General features: G+C 39.8%; 1 protein-coding gene across 1 annotated transcript in view; it reads right to left on the bottom strand.

The window, feature by feature from the left end:
• Positions 1–17754, bottom strand: part of CHID1 (chitinase domain containing 1) — a 98487-nt gene that overhangs the window by 2572 nt on the left and 78161 nt on the right. The window contains exons 11-12 of the mRNA XM_066635809.1: positions 2439–2519; positions 854–896 (exon numbers count right to left, since the gene is read on the bottom strand). Of these exons, the coding sequence (XP_066491906.1) occupies positions 854–896; positions 2439–2519 (124 nt within the window). The remainder of the gene's footprint in view (positions 1–853; positions 897–2438; positions 2520–17754) is intronic.

Raw genomic sequence — 17754 nt, 5'->3', positions numbered from 1 at the left:
GTCTTGGGTCACCAAAAATCAATGTATTATTAGATTCACATTGTGATATTTGCACAATATAATCAGGTCTTTGGAACAGTTTAATATTGTAAAGCAGGGATCCACTGTATTATGGGCACAGTTAACCCGTTTCTGCCCAGGCAACAGGTGTACACATTTGATCCCTGTTGCATATATGCAGCATTGGGCAGAAATGGCTTAAAGTCAGATTTAGACCTTGGCCAAATTCTTTTTGGCATCCTTCAGGAAGACTATGATATCGTGCTCTGAATGGTGGTTCTGGAACAGAGTGTCCTCTCCAGTGCGCAAAACCTAGGTAAAGTAGATATGGAGGATAGACTGTTACCCACGCAGCAAATCCCCCTCTCCAGGTCGCTGAAATGGTCGAATGGAAAGGCAGAAGCCAATACAGTTGGTTCCAGCGGCGACACAGGAGTTTCCAAAACATGACTGTGTTCAGCCATGAACGCCTCAGGGACTATGGCTCCGGATTTTGCCTTGAGGTTGACTCTTGAAACCTTTTCCATAACTGGTTGTAGTCACAAGGCAGTGGAGGTTTGGGATCAGAGTTTTCCTTCTCTCAGATGAACTGCCTTCCCAGGCTAATGAGTCCCATCTACCCAGTGGCGACAAGTACAGCCAAACTGAGGGGCTATTCTTATCCCCCAGCCCCCAGGGGTTAAAAAAGGTAATTTCCATTGGCCGGGAATCGAACCCGGACCTCCCACATGGCAGGCGAGAATTCTACCACTGAACCACTTGGCCATATTGCTCCTGTTAAACTCTAACAAATTCTGTTAAATCCTAACAAATTCTATTGTTAAGAATTTAGAAAAACCAAAAAAATGTGTACCTTTAAAGTTGGATAGAATACTGCATGCTTGCCTCCTTTATTTCTGCAAAGGACAAAGAGACAATGGCCATGAACAACAACTCTATTGTGAAAGATGTATGTTGCAAAAAGTTTTCCCCAGGTGATTTTCTTTTCAAAGAACAGAGAGGGACAAGATGTTCTTTTCAAAGAATAGAGAGGGACAGTAAAATAGTTAGACATACCAAAAAAATTACTGAACTGCCTGCCACTAAACTGCAGTCTGAAGCCACGAACAATGCAGAACTATCCAACTGCAATTGCGTATTATGAATTATAAAGCTAGCAACTGATTGAAGCACAAAGGACTGCAAATGCAAACATAAGCTGTTCAAAGATTTATGATTTTATTTCTTAGTCCTTTTGAATTTAGTAGAGGCTTTTTAGCAAGTACCAACAGAAGATTGCCGTTCAATTTAGCTAAATCTTCATAAAATGATAAAGGTGTCAAGGGATAGAAATTCACAATGTGTTGTAGCACTTGTAGAAGGCAAGGGAACTTTTCCACGTGTCTCTCCACAAAGAGCCCTCCTGAAAAGCTTCTTTAGAGTGGTGGGACTCTTGGAAATGATGAGGGGAGCTGTTGTAGGGAGAGGCTCTTAAATTTTAAATTGAGAGTGTGGAGCCATTTTAGTCTGTGGGTTATCCATCATGGGAGGAAAGGAGAAATAGAAGAACTAATTCAGAAAGGGGGCGGATGGCCAAATCAGACACCATAGCAGAGGAACCTTGATCAGATATTCTGCAGTTCTTTTCAGTCCTCCACAGATGCAAATATTCACCCCAGCAGTTGCATTTAGCCTTTTTATAAAACCAGCAAGACTGCTTACTGCCACATCCAGCCGTGGCTTGGGAGACACACTGAATTTATTTATAAACAAACATTAGCGCCAGTACACAGCTTAACATCAGTCTCTCTTGAGATCAAGTTCTATGATGGCTCACTTAAAAAGGGCTTTGAGAGTTCTTGTTGGGAGGCAGAGGAGAGCTATCAAAAGGTGTTGGTGTATAATAACTAAAACATTACCTTTTGGTTACTTCCAATTATTTGTGTAATTGTAAACATGATTTCAATTAAAATAAGTGCTGTTTTCATAAAGTGGCTCTTACTTTTGGTTAAGGGGCAGTGCGTGCTTAGTACAAAGCATGCAGTTTGCAATCTTAGTGCAGATTGTGCAATTTGATTTAATTATGCTGGTGACTGCTTCAAGAAGTTACAATATTTTTCACACACTCTGTTATTGTTTAATAAGCCCTTTGTTTGATAAGCCCTTCCAGAAGAATAGCTGTGCAAGTAGTTTGTAGCAAACAGCCTTGTGGCACCTTAGAGACTAACAATTTTAGTGCAGCTTAAGTACAAGCTTTTGTGGACAATAAAGCTGTTAGCCCTTGAGGTTCCACAAGGCTGTTGCTTGTAACTTGTTCAAATCATCAAATGCTCTTTTATTCATCCACCTTGAAAAGAGGTAGAGACAAATACAGGCAGTCTGACAAGTGAATTCAGATGGCAAAGTAGCAGTTCTGCATTCATTAGATCTATTCACACAAATAAATGGTTGCAACTCACTTTTTGTATTCAAAATAATGTTCAGCTATTTGTTCATCCCAAACCAGTTTAGGCTTATGCTCCTTCAAGACTTCTATATACCTATAAAAAACGTTTTAAAAGCATGCATCAGTATTCAAGTGTCTCTCCAGAACACATACGTAACCATAGGAACTTTACAGTTAACAATGACATCGTCCAGCCACACAAGCCCCATATTTATATTTGAGTTGTTACACAACATAGGACTCACACCTCTTAAGACTTCCATTTCAGCACTGAGAAATTTGTTCCAAATTTTAGTTTTTCCACCTCTTAAGGTAAAGAAGTGCACTGTAGCAATCAAAAAACTGGTCCCTTTCTTGTTATTACATTAAGTACTTTTAGTTCTGGTAGTATTTTCAAGACAGAAGTGAAAGTCAAACCAGGGACTTCCTAATTCATAGCTCAATCTCTTAGGTACTCCATCAGCTTTTATCTATAACCATCTCATACAATGGGCATCTCATACTGTTCCATCACAGTAAGCCCTAAATGAGGACTTCTTGTTCCATTTTGCAAGCACCTCACTCTACTACGTACTGCAGTTCTTCTACAGCATGGATATCTTTGACCTTTAAACTGGTACAAACATCACCAGGTAATTGTCCTTTGAAGATGAATCAACACTTCAGTTCTGTTAAATTAACTACTATTACTATTCACCACTACTCTCCTTAACGTTTTGCTTTGCTTGCATACTTATGCACAGCTCTTTTTTCCAACAGGAATGCATCTATTTGGAAATCTAAGTTTCTGTTAGTGTTTGTAGTAACCTTCATCCAGCAAGCGATGCCTTCTGTGCACATCTACCATGTTGGTCTGGGGATTTATGGATTTAAGTCCCAGTCCCAAGTGACTATGTTTTGTGGGCTTTGCAACATATGGAAGCTATCAGAACGCACTACATGGCTCATGTTATTTAAGAAGCAGTTCTATGATCTGAGTGGTGTCAAGAAGCCATCTCTCCAGTAAACACCAGGTTTATTATATCAGAATGCACTTGCTAATTGTTATATTTCAGAGCAATCAACTTTAAATATTTTTATTAGAAAACAACTATTTTAGATGTTAGAGAGTGTAAACTGATTTCCATCAAATATTAATCAACCCAACCCAACCTGAAATTTCAATCAGACTACAGATGAACAAATGGGAAACTGAGGTCTTTTCTGAATCAAAGAAGATGAATTTCAAAAAGTGTAACTCTAAACATTGTTATAGTTTTTACTGATAGTGCTGAAAGGCTGGCTCTGTGGGCCAACTACACTTGCAGCTGCTACACCAGAGTTAAAGCCAGGGTAGAATGTAGCTGCAGTCTCATGCATTAGCATTAATGGAGAAAGCAAAGCAACAGCTGTAAAACCTAGAACATTGAAAGAGACAGACAAGCACTCCCACAATGCCCCTAGAAACTCCACCATTGTTCAAACACAAACAACAACGCACACACATTTTACCTGTGAATGAAGGCACAATCATACAAAAACAGAGAGGAAACATTTTTATGAACATTTAAAGAACAAAACATGTCATCATAACTAGCATAGACTGATTGATTTACCATTTAGGCACCCACACCAGAGTCTGCCCTCAGCCTATATCAGAGGAATCCAACAGCCTTGGTTGGGAGAAGAATAAAGGATGTTCCTTGTGATACAGACATTGAAGGCACTATCAGCTTGGGACCAGCACTTTCAGGGGGCTACAACTTTTATTGTTGCAGAACCACTGCAGCAGAACCAGTGTTGCAACAGGCCAACGACAGAGTGCTGATCAACAGGCAGAGCCTAGGGTGGGTGGCAGAATCTTTTCTTACATTGTTGAAAGAACTGGAAGAGCCAAGGTGAGAGAAAGGCTATGGCTTAAGTACTCATATATTCAGGTGGTTGGGGTAGTGAATTTTAGGTTAAGAGTCCATCTGAGACAGGGAACCATCTTCTCATTTCTTCTACTATGTAAAGTTACTTTGATAACTTCTTCATCTGAGACAGGGAACCATCTTCTCATTTCTTCTACTATGTAGTTACTTTGATAACTTCTTCCTGTTGAAACATGGAAATACCACTACATGGGGAAAGTGGAGAGAGGACTGGGAGAAGGGTACCAAGACAGTGAAGAGTGGTAACTTCTTCTGGATTTGCTCCCAGATTGAATGGCAGAAGGGGTCATCATCTCCTATTTCTTTTGGCTCAATCTTGCTGCTCGTGAAAACCAGGCTACTATAAAACAAAACAACTCTCCTTCACAGTGTGATACTTGTAGCTGAAGCAGAACCTGTGTGTTCGGGGAGCCCTTCTCCCAAAAGAAGACTTAATTGGAAAAGGAGCCTGTCTGGCAATCCTAGTGAGCAGACTGCCCCATCAGCTACCAAGGAAAGTAAGAAATTCTTAGTAAATAACTGCATGCATGTATAAACATGTACAGGTTGTGACTAACTATTCGCATGGGTTCCATTCCAAGCATTGGATAAAAAAGCGCACTATAGCAAATCAATTTAAAAAACAAAGTTTCTTTGCTCTAGTGATTTAAAAACAGCTGACCTTTTGATTCTAAGATAAGAGTCATTAAGAAGACAATCCATCAGCACTTCACTCAGCCCCTCCCTTCACCAATGCAAAATGATCACCTTTCTTTCACATGCTGGAGGAAGGGAGGGGTCTGCAGGAGAGAGAAGGACTGATGGATTGTTAGCCTGCTGCCCTCTCTCTCTGTCTCATTAAGGAGACTGTTGTTAAGGGACTGTTCAGTTTTTAAAACTGATTTTAAAGGGATGCATTTTTCCCCTTCTCCAGGGATCAGCACATTCTCATTTGCAGGGGCCATTCGTGTTGAGTCAAATCTGTGTATAAAAAATCCGTGTATAAATAGGCTGGACCTGTACACACACACGCACACACAGCACCATAGCAGGAGTCACAATATATTATTCTTACATGACTCTTATGTTGCTAATGTGTTCATTTTTACAACAGGGTTCTGACAACTTATGGTTCCTTAGTCACTGCAAGGAACACAGTTGGTTTCACACAGATACATCCAACTTTTCATTTCTATTTCATCTGTGTGAAGACAGCAAATTAGCTATGATTGAGCACTTTTATTTAGACCTGGATGACAAATCTGTGGACCTAAAAATATACTAACCCAGCTATACTCATGAAGTAGCACAATCTAATGCATCTAACCATGAAAAAAGGGTCCATTAGAGAGAACATGATTCATGATAGATGCTGTTTGAACAAGGAGCACTTTGACTAGGATATAAAATGGCTATGTCTCTGGTCCATTCAAGAAAGGAATGATCTATAGTCCTGCAAGAAGGAATTGTATCTATTGCACATGGCTTTAATTTTCAGATATCAACTGAAAGAAAAATCTTTCTGTAAGTTTTTAAAATTAAGAATACAAATGGTAGAATGTGGAGGCATATACTTTAAACTCTGCACCTGGAACTTGTACTTTTAAGATACCAGCTTCCAAACTATTAGTTCCTGCAGGAGATCTGATGAAGGATAAACTGGGGAGGTTATATCATAGTCCTGACACAGTGACTCCAGACCATCAGTTATACTAGTATAATGCTCATGGTTTCTCCCCAACCCCCCTGCTCAAGTCTTAAGAATTGTAGTTTAAAGAAGGCCGAGAATTCTCAGGGTATTTTTGCACATACTGTCTCAAATAGCAGTCATTTAGTTGAAGTTTCTTCAGCAGTGAAGTACTTCACTTTTGAACTGCCCACATTACTATCAATCAGGTATCTTGCTTTTATAGGACACTGTAAGCAGAAAGCTTATAGACAGGCAGGCAGGCAGCTTGCACACTAGGGGGGACAATTCAGCAAACGTTAACAGAAAGCTGGAGATGGATACACATCTCCCCTGCAAAACAGATTTATTGTGTAAGGTGAACTTGAACAGGAATGCTTTGTAGGTGACATTTCCACCTGCCTTCTTACCAATACCGTTATTATTATGCAAGTGAGAGTCTACTTCCACCTTTCTGCTGAAAAAGAGAGGGAAGGAGATTGCCTCAAGGATGCAATTGTTTATTATAACCAGGCAGGCAATCCTGCCACCATGCACCACAGAAAATATCTATGCTGATAATGGCCACAGCCCATGGTGATGCAGCACACACTTTTAGACAGCAGGATATTGTACCAGGTACCTGGGAGCTAACTGAATAATTCAGAACTCCTATGAACTCCTATGAAAAGACAACAGAAGGTTCAACACCGCTCTTAACAGCAATGTGTCCTTAAGGAGGCAATTTACCTAAGTAGTTAAGCAGTAATAACATTTTAATGCAAGCAGCAACCATATGTAAACTTCCACATTTCTAAATAACGTTTTAAAACTTGTGTGGCATAAGCCAGAGTAGCACTCATGAATTGTAAGCACACATTCTTGAATTTCTTGAAACATCCGTTGTCCGCACAGAAACTCAACCACTTTTTAAATTCATGAGCAGGGTGAAAGCAGAGCTCTGGGATTTGTCCTACAGCAGCAGTGACATCATCAGCATGTGTGCTCAGGTGCTGCCATTGATACCAATGAAGGACCTGCTGAGAAGAAGCACCTGGTTCAACACAAGACAAACAGATATTAACAAGGAGCCCCACGTTTGGGGGAGGGGCAATGGCAGTGATGTGATCACAAGGATTCGGCGGTGGGTCTGAAGAGCTCTCTGCAGGGCTTTCTGTGCCTCCAAAAACAGGCATTTCCAGTTTTTGTCATGAAACCGGAAGTGCCCATTTCCCCCCCCCTTTTTTTAGATGTCTGGAGGCACAGGGAACACTGTGGAGACCTCCTTGGACTCCCAGGACTCTGGTGCTGGCTGCCAGTAAGTAAAAAAATCCCTCCTGTTCCAGGCAGCAGCGTAATCCTGGGCATCGCAACCCTGCTTTCCCCCTTCCCGCTACTTAAAGGGGCAGGGACAAGTGCTTAACTAGCTGGTGGGTCGCAACCCACCAGTTTGGGAACCACTGATCCAGACCACAGTCTTTCCAAAGGGCTACGTGAGAGACAATATGCAGTTCACGTTACACTGAGGCTACAATCCCACATTGACCTGCGAGTTAAGTCCTACTGAACACTCAACTCAGGGGTTATGGCTATAAGGAGAGTAACATACCGAAGTCCTGCACTTTGAAATGTACCTTTACACTACTCCTCTCAAGTTCAAAAACAGTCAGTTGGTTTGGCTCAAGAGCTGCATCCAATGAAACTGACCCTGCTGCACATATGCAACATTTCTATCCTTGAGAGCTATTCAAAGGAAAACTCCAAAAAACTAAAGTCTGAGAGCATATTTTAGATGTCCCCCTAGACTGCAGCCACAACCTCTCTCATCCACCATGTAGAGGCAAAAAGAGAAGTTATAAAGTTCCATTTGATCCTAAAATAATGTATAGTTTATGCATTAAAGTTAGAATGAAATTGTCAACTTTCCCAGTTGTGCTTTTAAGTTAATGACTCGCCTACGTTAAAAACTAAAGAAAATATGAATACTCCATGAAAACAAATGAGATCCCTATTGTCAAACATATATATCCTTTCCCAGACAAACAATGCAATGAACTCACAGACATCTATGCACACTTAACATAATTTTGATACTGCACAGGGAAACTGAGTACCCGCATTCATTTGTTGTTTTCCATTCTGCAAGTTATTTTTCTGCAGCTAAAAGGAAAAGTAATTTTCCTTTTTGAATCAATTTGTGGCAATTACTCATTAAGTGTCTTTGCAACATCTGCATCACTTCTTTGCATTTTCTTAGCATTGCATTTTTGCACTTGCTTGACTATAATAAGTCAAGGCTAAACTTTTTTCCCTTCCTTACTAAAATACTGGACAATCTTCTTCTAGTATTTGCTCAGCTAGCCATACATTTTTCTCCTCACTTTATCCAATCTAAAACTTGACAGGTCTCTCTCTACAACAGGTCTGGCTCTGACAGCCTGGTCTGCCTTGACAGAATAAGTCCTTGGCTTTTAAAAAAGTGGGTAGATGACCTGGACATCTTTGTCTGTTGGAAACTATAGATGATACTCCTCTTGTCAGATGACCGACAAGTTAATGGTAGAGTAATTTATTTTGCCCAAGCAAAGCCAGATTCAAGCAATTCCATAAAAAAGGGGCACTTAAGAAATGAGATGTAGAATATGTTCTCCGTGAGTGAAGAGGACATTGGCTTGTTTACTTAAGATGAAATTGCTATGAGAAAAAAAGAGAGATCCTTGTTGGAGATATGTTCATTTAAATACTACATTTAAGTTTTCCTCCAGTATTCACCTCGATTTGCAAGAGGGTACTGCAGCATTAATTTTAGTTGAACTTCTAAAATGACTCTGTTAGAATCAATAGGTTCAACAAACCAGTTGGGGGGGGGGTTAATTTGTAGATAAAATAATCAATATGTGACAGTCAACTAGGGTGAATAATTAGGTCCTTAATCACCCTGCAAAATGACAATTTGTTAAGGGATGTTTAATTGTTCAGTAATCATAAAAAGCAACATTCAAATCACCTCTAGAAGCAATATGTTCAGAGGACTGTCTGGATCCACTTAATGGAAAAATATGTAAAATACAAATTATTGATAAATCATCAGTATTACTGAACATTTATATCTCTAATTTCACATATACTGAGGCACCTGCCATAAACCATTCTCTTTTATGAAATCTTTCATCTATGGTGAGATGCTTAGTGTTGCAATCCTGTGCACACTACTGGGAATAATCTGTGACTTACTCCTGAGCAAATTCACACAAGATTGCACTGTTCAGTGTAAAGGGAAACCAGCAACAGGTCCAACTACCAGACCAAATTGAGAGATCATGCCTGCATGCCAGGGGCTCTCTGCTATCAATGTTCCCTAGCAATTAGCATACATTGCCCCAAGCCCTTGGCTTTGGGGTTCATGCGTGGGAGATGGCAGAGCAGAGTAACTTTTTAAAAAAATTATTTTAAACACAGTATTTTCTGGTATATTTTCTAGAGGCTCTCCCATTTCTTTCCCCACCTTGCCCAGAGAATCTTCTTGCTAGTGACCCACGTCACCAACTCAAGAAGTGAGACAACTATTTCATAAGCATACAGCTTACCAACCCTCTACTGAAAAAGCAAAAACTTCAAGATATGGCAGTTTCACACTTTTAAATCTCACTTTTTCCAACAAGAGGCTTACAGACCAGTCAGCATAAGGGAAACATCTGTACCCTTACCTTGGGGTTGCATTGTGTCTGTATCAGTACTGGAAAGTTGGTTAGGATTGGGCTGTTGAGCACATATGGTTAACTCCATCCAGCTGAAATCATTAGAATTTAAAATCTAACTTTGGTTAGATCAATGCACTCATGATCTTCACTCTATAGGTCATAAGTACTTGCACACTGAAATCTATAGCAAAATGCGTGCACAATTCTTACTGGCAACATTGCTTCAGAAAGTCTCCCCCCTCACCCTCGTGCATCAACATAAAGTCAAAATAGTGGACACCAAATTTCTGCTTTAGACTGTTTGGTTCTGTGAAAAATTGCAGGCATTGTGACAGTTGGAGAGACCTTCATCTGTTTAATCCATTTATTCATGAAGGCCAAACTAGACAGGATGCAAGAGAACAGTGGTCAGGACTTACAACACTGTTTGTCTTGCTTACCAAAAAAAGAAAAAGAAAAAAGAAAGCAGAGCCATGAAAGGAGTGGACAGCATTGGGACCAACACAGGTGTGTGTGTGTGTGTGTGGGGGGGGGGAATCCTTTCCCACTGCACCATTTTCTCAATCTGAATTGTGTCGTCGCCTCCCCCGCCCCCGATGTTTGTGCCCCTAAGAGAAAATTATCTTAATTCTAGCAAATGAAATGTTAACCCATATTACTGCCATCAATTAAAGGTAGCCATATTAGCTTATATCAACAAAGGTTCTTAAAGGTGGACAATTTTTAACGTCCCATGGCATGAGCTTTCAGAAGGCACAGGCTACTACATAGTTTTTAAAAGATTAGTTATATATTATCATTCACATACATGAAGTTTTATATAAGGTGTGAGACTGAAAAGATGGTTGGAATACATGGTTTTATGTACAGTGGGAGATATGCCTTTGGGTGTTCATCCAGATGGTCATGCAATTGTAAGCAATGCAGCATGGATAGATTGCATTTCCTCTCATATAAGGAAGCATCCCTGGGGTTGGAACGAGTTGGCGGCAAAAGAGCAGCACAGACCTTGGTTCCTACTAAGGTGTGGAGAGAGGAGCCAAGGTTTTACTAATGCTAAAATGCAGGATTTTCCTCCATGCTACGTGGGATTCACCTGTCTGTGTAGGGGCTACCCCTCTAATCCAGCCCCTTACCCCATTTTGATAAGGGAATATCTACCAACAGAATACACACTTTTACAAATAGAGGGGCTGAGGATTGACAATTCAGTTTTGGAAAAACAACAACAACATGGTTTTATTGCTTCTGTTGCTTGGTGAAATTTTAGTTACATCGCTGGTAGAAAAATAGCTCCCTCTGGTGTATAAGTGTTGTAAGTAACAAGATAATTTTAAGAAACAAAACTGCCAAGTTTTAATTTCAGGAAAGTATACAGCAAAATACATGAAAGACTCTGTTAGGCCTTTTGTAGTTCATCTCCAGTCAAACAGAATCCTGCTCAGTTCTCAAAATTTATAAAAACCCTCTTACTGAGGATCAAATCTTCCAGTGATCATTTAAGATTCCACAACATGGAGCTTAAACTACTGGCCTTGTTTTCTCCAAGGGAAGATTAGTACAATACTGGAAGCTAGCACAGTATTGATCATGATCTGCTTGTGACAAGAATGAGAGCTGTCAGTCTTGACTACCAGCCTTTTATGAAAGCAGGCAACATGAAGAAGCATTTAAGATCAAGGCAATGTATGCGTAATAACCTTGAATATCAAGAAATACATACTTTGTTTTCTCAATAGGCTGCAAAAAATTTCAGCCTATCCAATGCTCATCCATTTAAGTGCACTGTTCCCTTAGGCAAGTTTAGCTGTGGGACTGGAAGCACAATCATGGGCTAATCATGTTTAATCTCCCTTTTAAAACAATATAAGTAAATTATTTTCAAGTCACGAGGCCTTGACAAGATCACTAACAAATTATGATGAGCTAAGGTTGTGCAGCCCAACTCTACACATGATTACTTGAAAATAAATTCCATCATGTACAAGTACCAGTGGACAAAGTGGGGATTCCTTCCAAGTAAACATGGGCAAAGTTTTCTCGTGAAACAAAGCTCAATTTTTAAGTTTGTATCTTTAAAGATTACTTCAAAGATGTGTGAAATGGTTCACATTTATCCCTGTACGCTACTGGATGTACAAGAACTTGGATGACAAATGATCTAAGTGCAAAAGAGGAGGAAGCAATCTTGGATAGTAACATCTGTCTGCAAAGTTATGTCACTTTTTTGTGTTTCTTTTTTTTAAAAACTTTCAGAATTTTTATTAATTCATGAATACAGGGTGCTTTCTAAGGAAAAACTTTGTTGCATATTTTTAATTAGAAAAGAGACTCCACCAACTTAGAAGAGTAGGATGAAGAAGAAAAAAGTTAGCACCATCTATAAGACCTCAGTTCCTGGAAGAAGATAACATGGACTTGAGGGGAGTATAGCTTTCCTTTTGCCAAACACAGCTGTTTCAAAAGCATCAGGTAAGATAATTGCCTAGAAACTCTTCTGATGCAAAATGCCTAATCGCCCCAGTTCTTGGTACTATAATAACTACAGAGACAAAGACTGAATGATCCTGTTAAGTAGAAAAATCACAAAAGAAAATGAATGCAGAAGTAGGTGCTAGGAAAAACAGACTGAGCACTCAAATATTATAAAAACAGCCTCAGTATTACAATGAGGTGTGAACAGATTTGACAATTATGGCATCTTTTGTGGCTTAAAAACTAATTTATGCACAGGAGATGCTTCCCCATCTTATTTCCTATTTGTCTTTTCAAGCTAAAAAAAGTCTTAGTTATATAGTGGTACAGAAATATCAGTTAGTTTGATTCCTTCAATACCTACAAAATTGAGCAATGCAACCTTCAGGCAGATAGATGGACTGCATCTGGCCCCCAGGCCAGAGTTTGGAGAACCCTGATATATGCTCTGGTCCCTAAACAGATGGGAAGTGCAAGGTATTGCTGTAGCTAATTTGGCTGCTAGCCACTGATAAACTCTGAATACTTGTGCAATCCTCTGAAGGCCATCTAAGCTTAGTGATTGCCCCATATCTTGCATCATCTCTAAGGTATCAAAATATTTTCTTTCTAATATTCTATTAAAGAAGGTGAAATGCTGACATTGTGCCCCTTTCTAAGAGGCCTGAGTAATTATAATGAGTCCCAAAGATATCACAAATTCTGCTGTAATTTGTAATGGTATGATTCCATCTTGGATTTGACATGTTTTTCAGTGCAGTAACTCCAATTCCATCACAGATGCCTATCTGCTTAAGGACAGCTTTCATCTTATTCACAATCATTTGAGGAAAAAACGGTGTGGAAGCAAACAGGCATATCTACATTTACTGATTATTTTTCTTGGTTTTACTCTCCTCCTCCAGAAGCAGCAGGAGGAGCTGTCAGCAGCTTGCTCAACCTAGACTAGTGGCAATTCCTTCTCATCCTTTAGATCAGCACTCACATATTCCAACATAGCCTTTCTTGAAACCGGTTCTGCCTCATCTTATCTACTCGTCTATGGAAATTTGAATCTCTTCTGTCTTAATTTCCACTATTCTTTTAATTCCTGTCTATTTCCTTCATCATTCATTTGTGTACAAGGGTTCTGTACCCCAGTCCTCTGGAAAGAACGTGTGGCACTTACTGTCGACATATTACCTACTTTACTGTTGGCATGGAATAAATGTAAAAAAAATAGCAGGGATGGGCATTCAACTCGATTTGTAAAAAACACTGTTTTTGGTGACTCAACTCATGGACATCACTGACAGATTCAACTTGCAATTTGGGTCTGGTGATTCCAAAAAGTGTCATGACCCAAACAGAATCCCTAAGAGTCTCTAGTGCGTGTGTGTTCTTGCTAGCTTCTTTGACCTTGTGGGAGGTCCAGAAGTTAGCCTTCAGACCAATGGCAGCAGCAGACATAATAGGAGGAGGGTAGGTGGTTCTAGTTGGTAGGGACTGGCATAAGGGGTGGAGGAAGGCATAATTTTTTTTTTCCTCAAGGACTTTTGCAAAATGATGTGAAATTTTCCATGAGTCAAGTTGCAACAGCACGTGCTATAACTCATCTCGAGTCATGGGGTCGCTGACTCGTGACTTGGCCCAGTGACTACAGCACATCCCTGAAAATTAGTTGTGTCTGATTATAAACAATTTGGAAATGCGGTACTAAAGGCTGAACCAGTGTGAACTGCAACAGGTTGATGTGGCTAATTTGATATTTTTAGCCCCAATCAAGCTAGCCATTATAATCTGCTGTGGGCCACATTGGTTCAACCTTCCATACTACCTTCATAATTGTTCACATCAGGCATAGTAGACATCTTGCTAAAAATAGATATACTTTTTTTAAAATCACCAAAGTGCACTGAGAATATGCTTTCATTGGCCTAGGGGTTTCAGAGACTTAATTTGCTTTCAAGATACAACCACAGGAAAGTCTAAAATTAGAATGATCTCAGTTATGTACAATATTCCCTTTTAATAAAGCCTAGATAAAAGGAAACAAACACTGCAATCACTGAATCATGCAACTGCACTTGGAAAGTATCAAGTGTTTTTGTCTGGAATTTGATACAGTTCCCTTTAGAGCAGGGGTGCTCACACTTTTTTGGCTTGAGAGCTACTTTGAAACCCAGCAAGGCCCGGAGATCTACCAGAGTTTTTTTTACAATGTTCGCGCCATCATAACATATAACATTTATGTGTACAATGTATGTTGGTGTACCTTGAGCCCCACTGAGTATAACAGGACTTACTCCTGAGTAGACATGCCTAGGATTAGGCTGTGAGGCTGCAATCCTAGCCACACTTACCTGGGAGTAAGCCCCATTGAATACAATGGGCCTTACTCCTGGCGTTTCCTCCCAGAGGCACCTGAAGGGGGGGTCAGCGCTCCGCGATCTACTCATTTTGCCTCGCGATCTACAGGTAGATCGCGATCTACCTATTGAGCACCCCTGCTTTAGAGCAAGCTTTTATCAGTTCCTTATAAACAAAAAAGAGTCCTATTTTACTGATCCTGCATCCTAGCTATTGAAAAAGACTGAATGTGCTCACAAAACTAGTTTGATTCTGTTCAAGGTAGTCTCTTTTTTAAAAAAATGGCAACTAGAAAGTTAACTTGCTATGATTTCCTATTTTCTCAATAGGAAATATATTTCAGTTGTAATTGAGGTCTTGACCCTATATTTTTGGTCTGCTCCCAGGCAAGATGCATTGTAATGCCGTATCTCATTTGTAATCCACTATAATTATACCACAAACTAGCCAATCTCATATTGAAGGTGAGCTGGTTAGAACACAGAGCAAAAGAGTTTCACATGCCTTTTGAATACAGTATCACAGTCAGATCCAATCGCAAACAACACGTATCATGCCATCTCACCTCTTCATCAATGCTGTTCCAACAGTTTTTGAAAAGTGCTCCAATTCTCAGAAGTTCTTAACCCCCAGGAAACTAGGATGGCAGAGTTCATCTTGTACAACACTCACATAAGAACACTTGGTTTCTTTTCTTCTGTTAAGGGACTGCTAAGAATTAGAAAGCGTGGAGACTTGCAGGAATGCACTAAATGCCACAGTTGTTTCAGAGCACTATGCATACTTATTTTACCTTCTCAACCAAGAATATTCTGACCATACATACCCATTCAATTCAGTATGGAAAAAGGAATTAACTCATTTTTTAAAAGTGCAGAAAACCAGTTTTTGCCAGAGATAGCGAGAATGAACATTTTTGTCTTGCTCTGAAAAGACATGGGCTACTTCCCATGTTTGGAGATCAGTTAAATGGAGCTCAGTTAAATTGTTTAACAACTGCTACTGCTTTCAGTGAGTTAGACCCAGAAAAAGACAAATACCCACATGGGAATTAGCATTTCCCATGCATATAGCATGTTTGGGTACAAAACTCATGTGGGTTTCCCTGTCCATAAGATCTTTCCCAAAGAATAAGCCAAGTACTATTTCCACTTCTTAATTTGGAAATAATTTGCATTTGGAATCAATCACATGGGTTTTGAACATATGGTTGGAAACTCATGTGGCTGTCCAATATTGATGGATTTTTGAGTCCTCAAAGGAGGTGATATAGTCCCCTGGAGAATGGAGCCATTGCTTTTAGACTCTCTCAGGCTTTCGCCCCTTTTGGTGGGCAAATGCAGCTGGGAAACATGCAGTCATAGAAAGACTGCCAAAGGATGGCCAACAGTGCCAGAGGAGTGATTGGCTTTTTCTATGGATAGACTCCTGGATTAGAGTGAAGTGTGGTGGTTACAAATCCCGTATGGGTTGACAATCACTGATGCAATTTCCCAAGGATGTACAACATATATAGTCCAGGCCAGGAGCTGGCAACCTATGGCTTCAGGCCAGATCTGACCTGCCAGTTGAAGTCATCTGACCTGTGCAGAGTTTGGCTTGGGAGGCAAAACTTGCTGCCCAATTTTCCATGTGCCAGATGGGGAATGGTGGAGCTGCCTGCCTTGACTTGCAGAGTTGCTGTGCAGCACATGAGCCCGGGCAGGTGGCTCTGCCATTCACCATCCAAAGAATGGAAAATTGGATAGGTGGCTTTGCCTCCCAAGCTGAACTCCATGCAGATACTTCCAGAGGCCTGTCAACCTGAAGTTCAGCGGTGATACTATGACGTCACTGCTGAATGTCCAGCCCCATTTAAGGCCCCCTGTCTAGGCCTTAGTTGTCAACAGGGCCTCATATCATTATTCCTTTCCCAACAGTAAAGTTCTTCTTTGTGTGCATTTTCACAAGAAAACTGAAGCCAAGCAAGGCATAGAATTGCTTGATGAGAGAATATGTTCCCCAATTAGGAAAGAAAGGAAAATTGATCTCCCTGTTTTGATTGAACAATACACTTAAGGAGAGAGATTGGATTTTGTCAACAAAAAAGGATGATGCATACATCCAATCCAGTTTTCTGTTAAATGACTCATTCTGAATACAGAAGCATAAAATTAGCTTCAGAAGAAATAGACAGGATCCCTTCCATTAACAGAAGTAAACCCAGAATAATTTAACTCTGGCACCTCTTGAACTGAGCCAATTGGTTACTCTATTTCCAAATAAATTTTAATAAAATTATGCAATCAGTGTGTGTGATAAGCACTAATAACTTTTATGACTTATGTGTCCCAGAGAAATTACAAAGGCTAATGAACCTTGCTGTTGATTTATTACATGAGGTAAGCAAGTCCAAAAGTTAGTCAGTTGTCAGGAATTGATTACTGCTTAATGAATGCAAAACAGCAAAAATATTATTGGTGATGAAAATGTGGCAAATTACATGTCTGAAATTAATGTATTAATTTGTTCAGAACTGTTGCACGAAAAAGACATGCACAGAGCAAGAATGTAACTTGTTATGATTGCATGCAGACTCTGGGGTTAGGCAGAAAAAAGTCCTCATGAGTTTTAGCATCCTCAAATCAGTTTACATGCATTATCTAATTAATGCTCTCTAAATTACCATTTTCCTGATAAGAACATTAAGATTTTAATTATTTGCTCAAGGTTACCAAGAATTACCAAAGAATATGTGCAATGGATCTCTCCTAGGTATTCCATTGTTTTAATCAAATGATATTTTTGAGTACTAAAGACTATTACATTTATAATGCCTTCACTCTGACCTTAACTCAATTCTCTCTTTCTGCTTTGATTTTGTAGTGTGTATGTAAGGAAAGAATTAGTTCTACCTCATAAGGGATTATCAGTTGAACACATGTGCTAATTTTAAATCAGCATGCAATCTGAACAGCTGTACATCTGCTTTTTGCACAACTCTACCACATTAAAGATTCTTCTTTACACGTCATATTTTCCATTTGGAATTACTCAGATGTCTCAATACTGCTTCTAAGTTTCCTGCATGTTCTGATTTGCATTACAACTACATTGTGATAATAGTCATAGCTAATTAAAGATTGTTTAAAGATTAATACTCGCACCCTAAATTAATAAGCAGGTACTACCAACTCTGTTGTGTTTCCACTTGGGCAACCCGATCCTGTGCTCCAGCCCTACTGCTCCAGCCAGTGCTCTAGCCCC

The sequence above is a fragment of the Tiliqua scincoides genome, chromosome 1 (genome assembly GCF_035046505.1).
Source record: "Tiliqua scincoides isolate rTilSci1 chromosome 1, rTilSci1.hap2, whole genome shotgun sequence".
Classification (NCBI taxonomy): domain Eukaryota; kingdom Metazoa; phylum Chordata; class Lepidosauria; order Squamata; family Scincidae; genus Tiliqua; species Tiliqua scincoides.
This window is presented reverse-complemented; position numbering and strand designations above follow the sequence as displayed.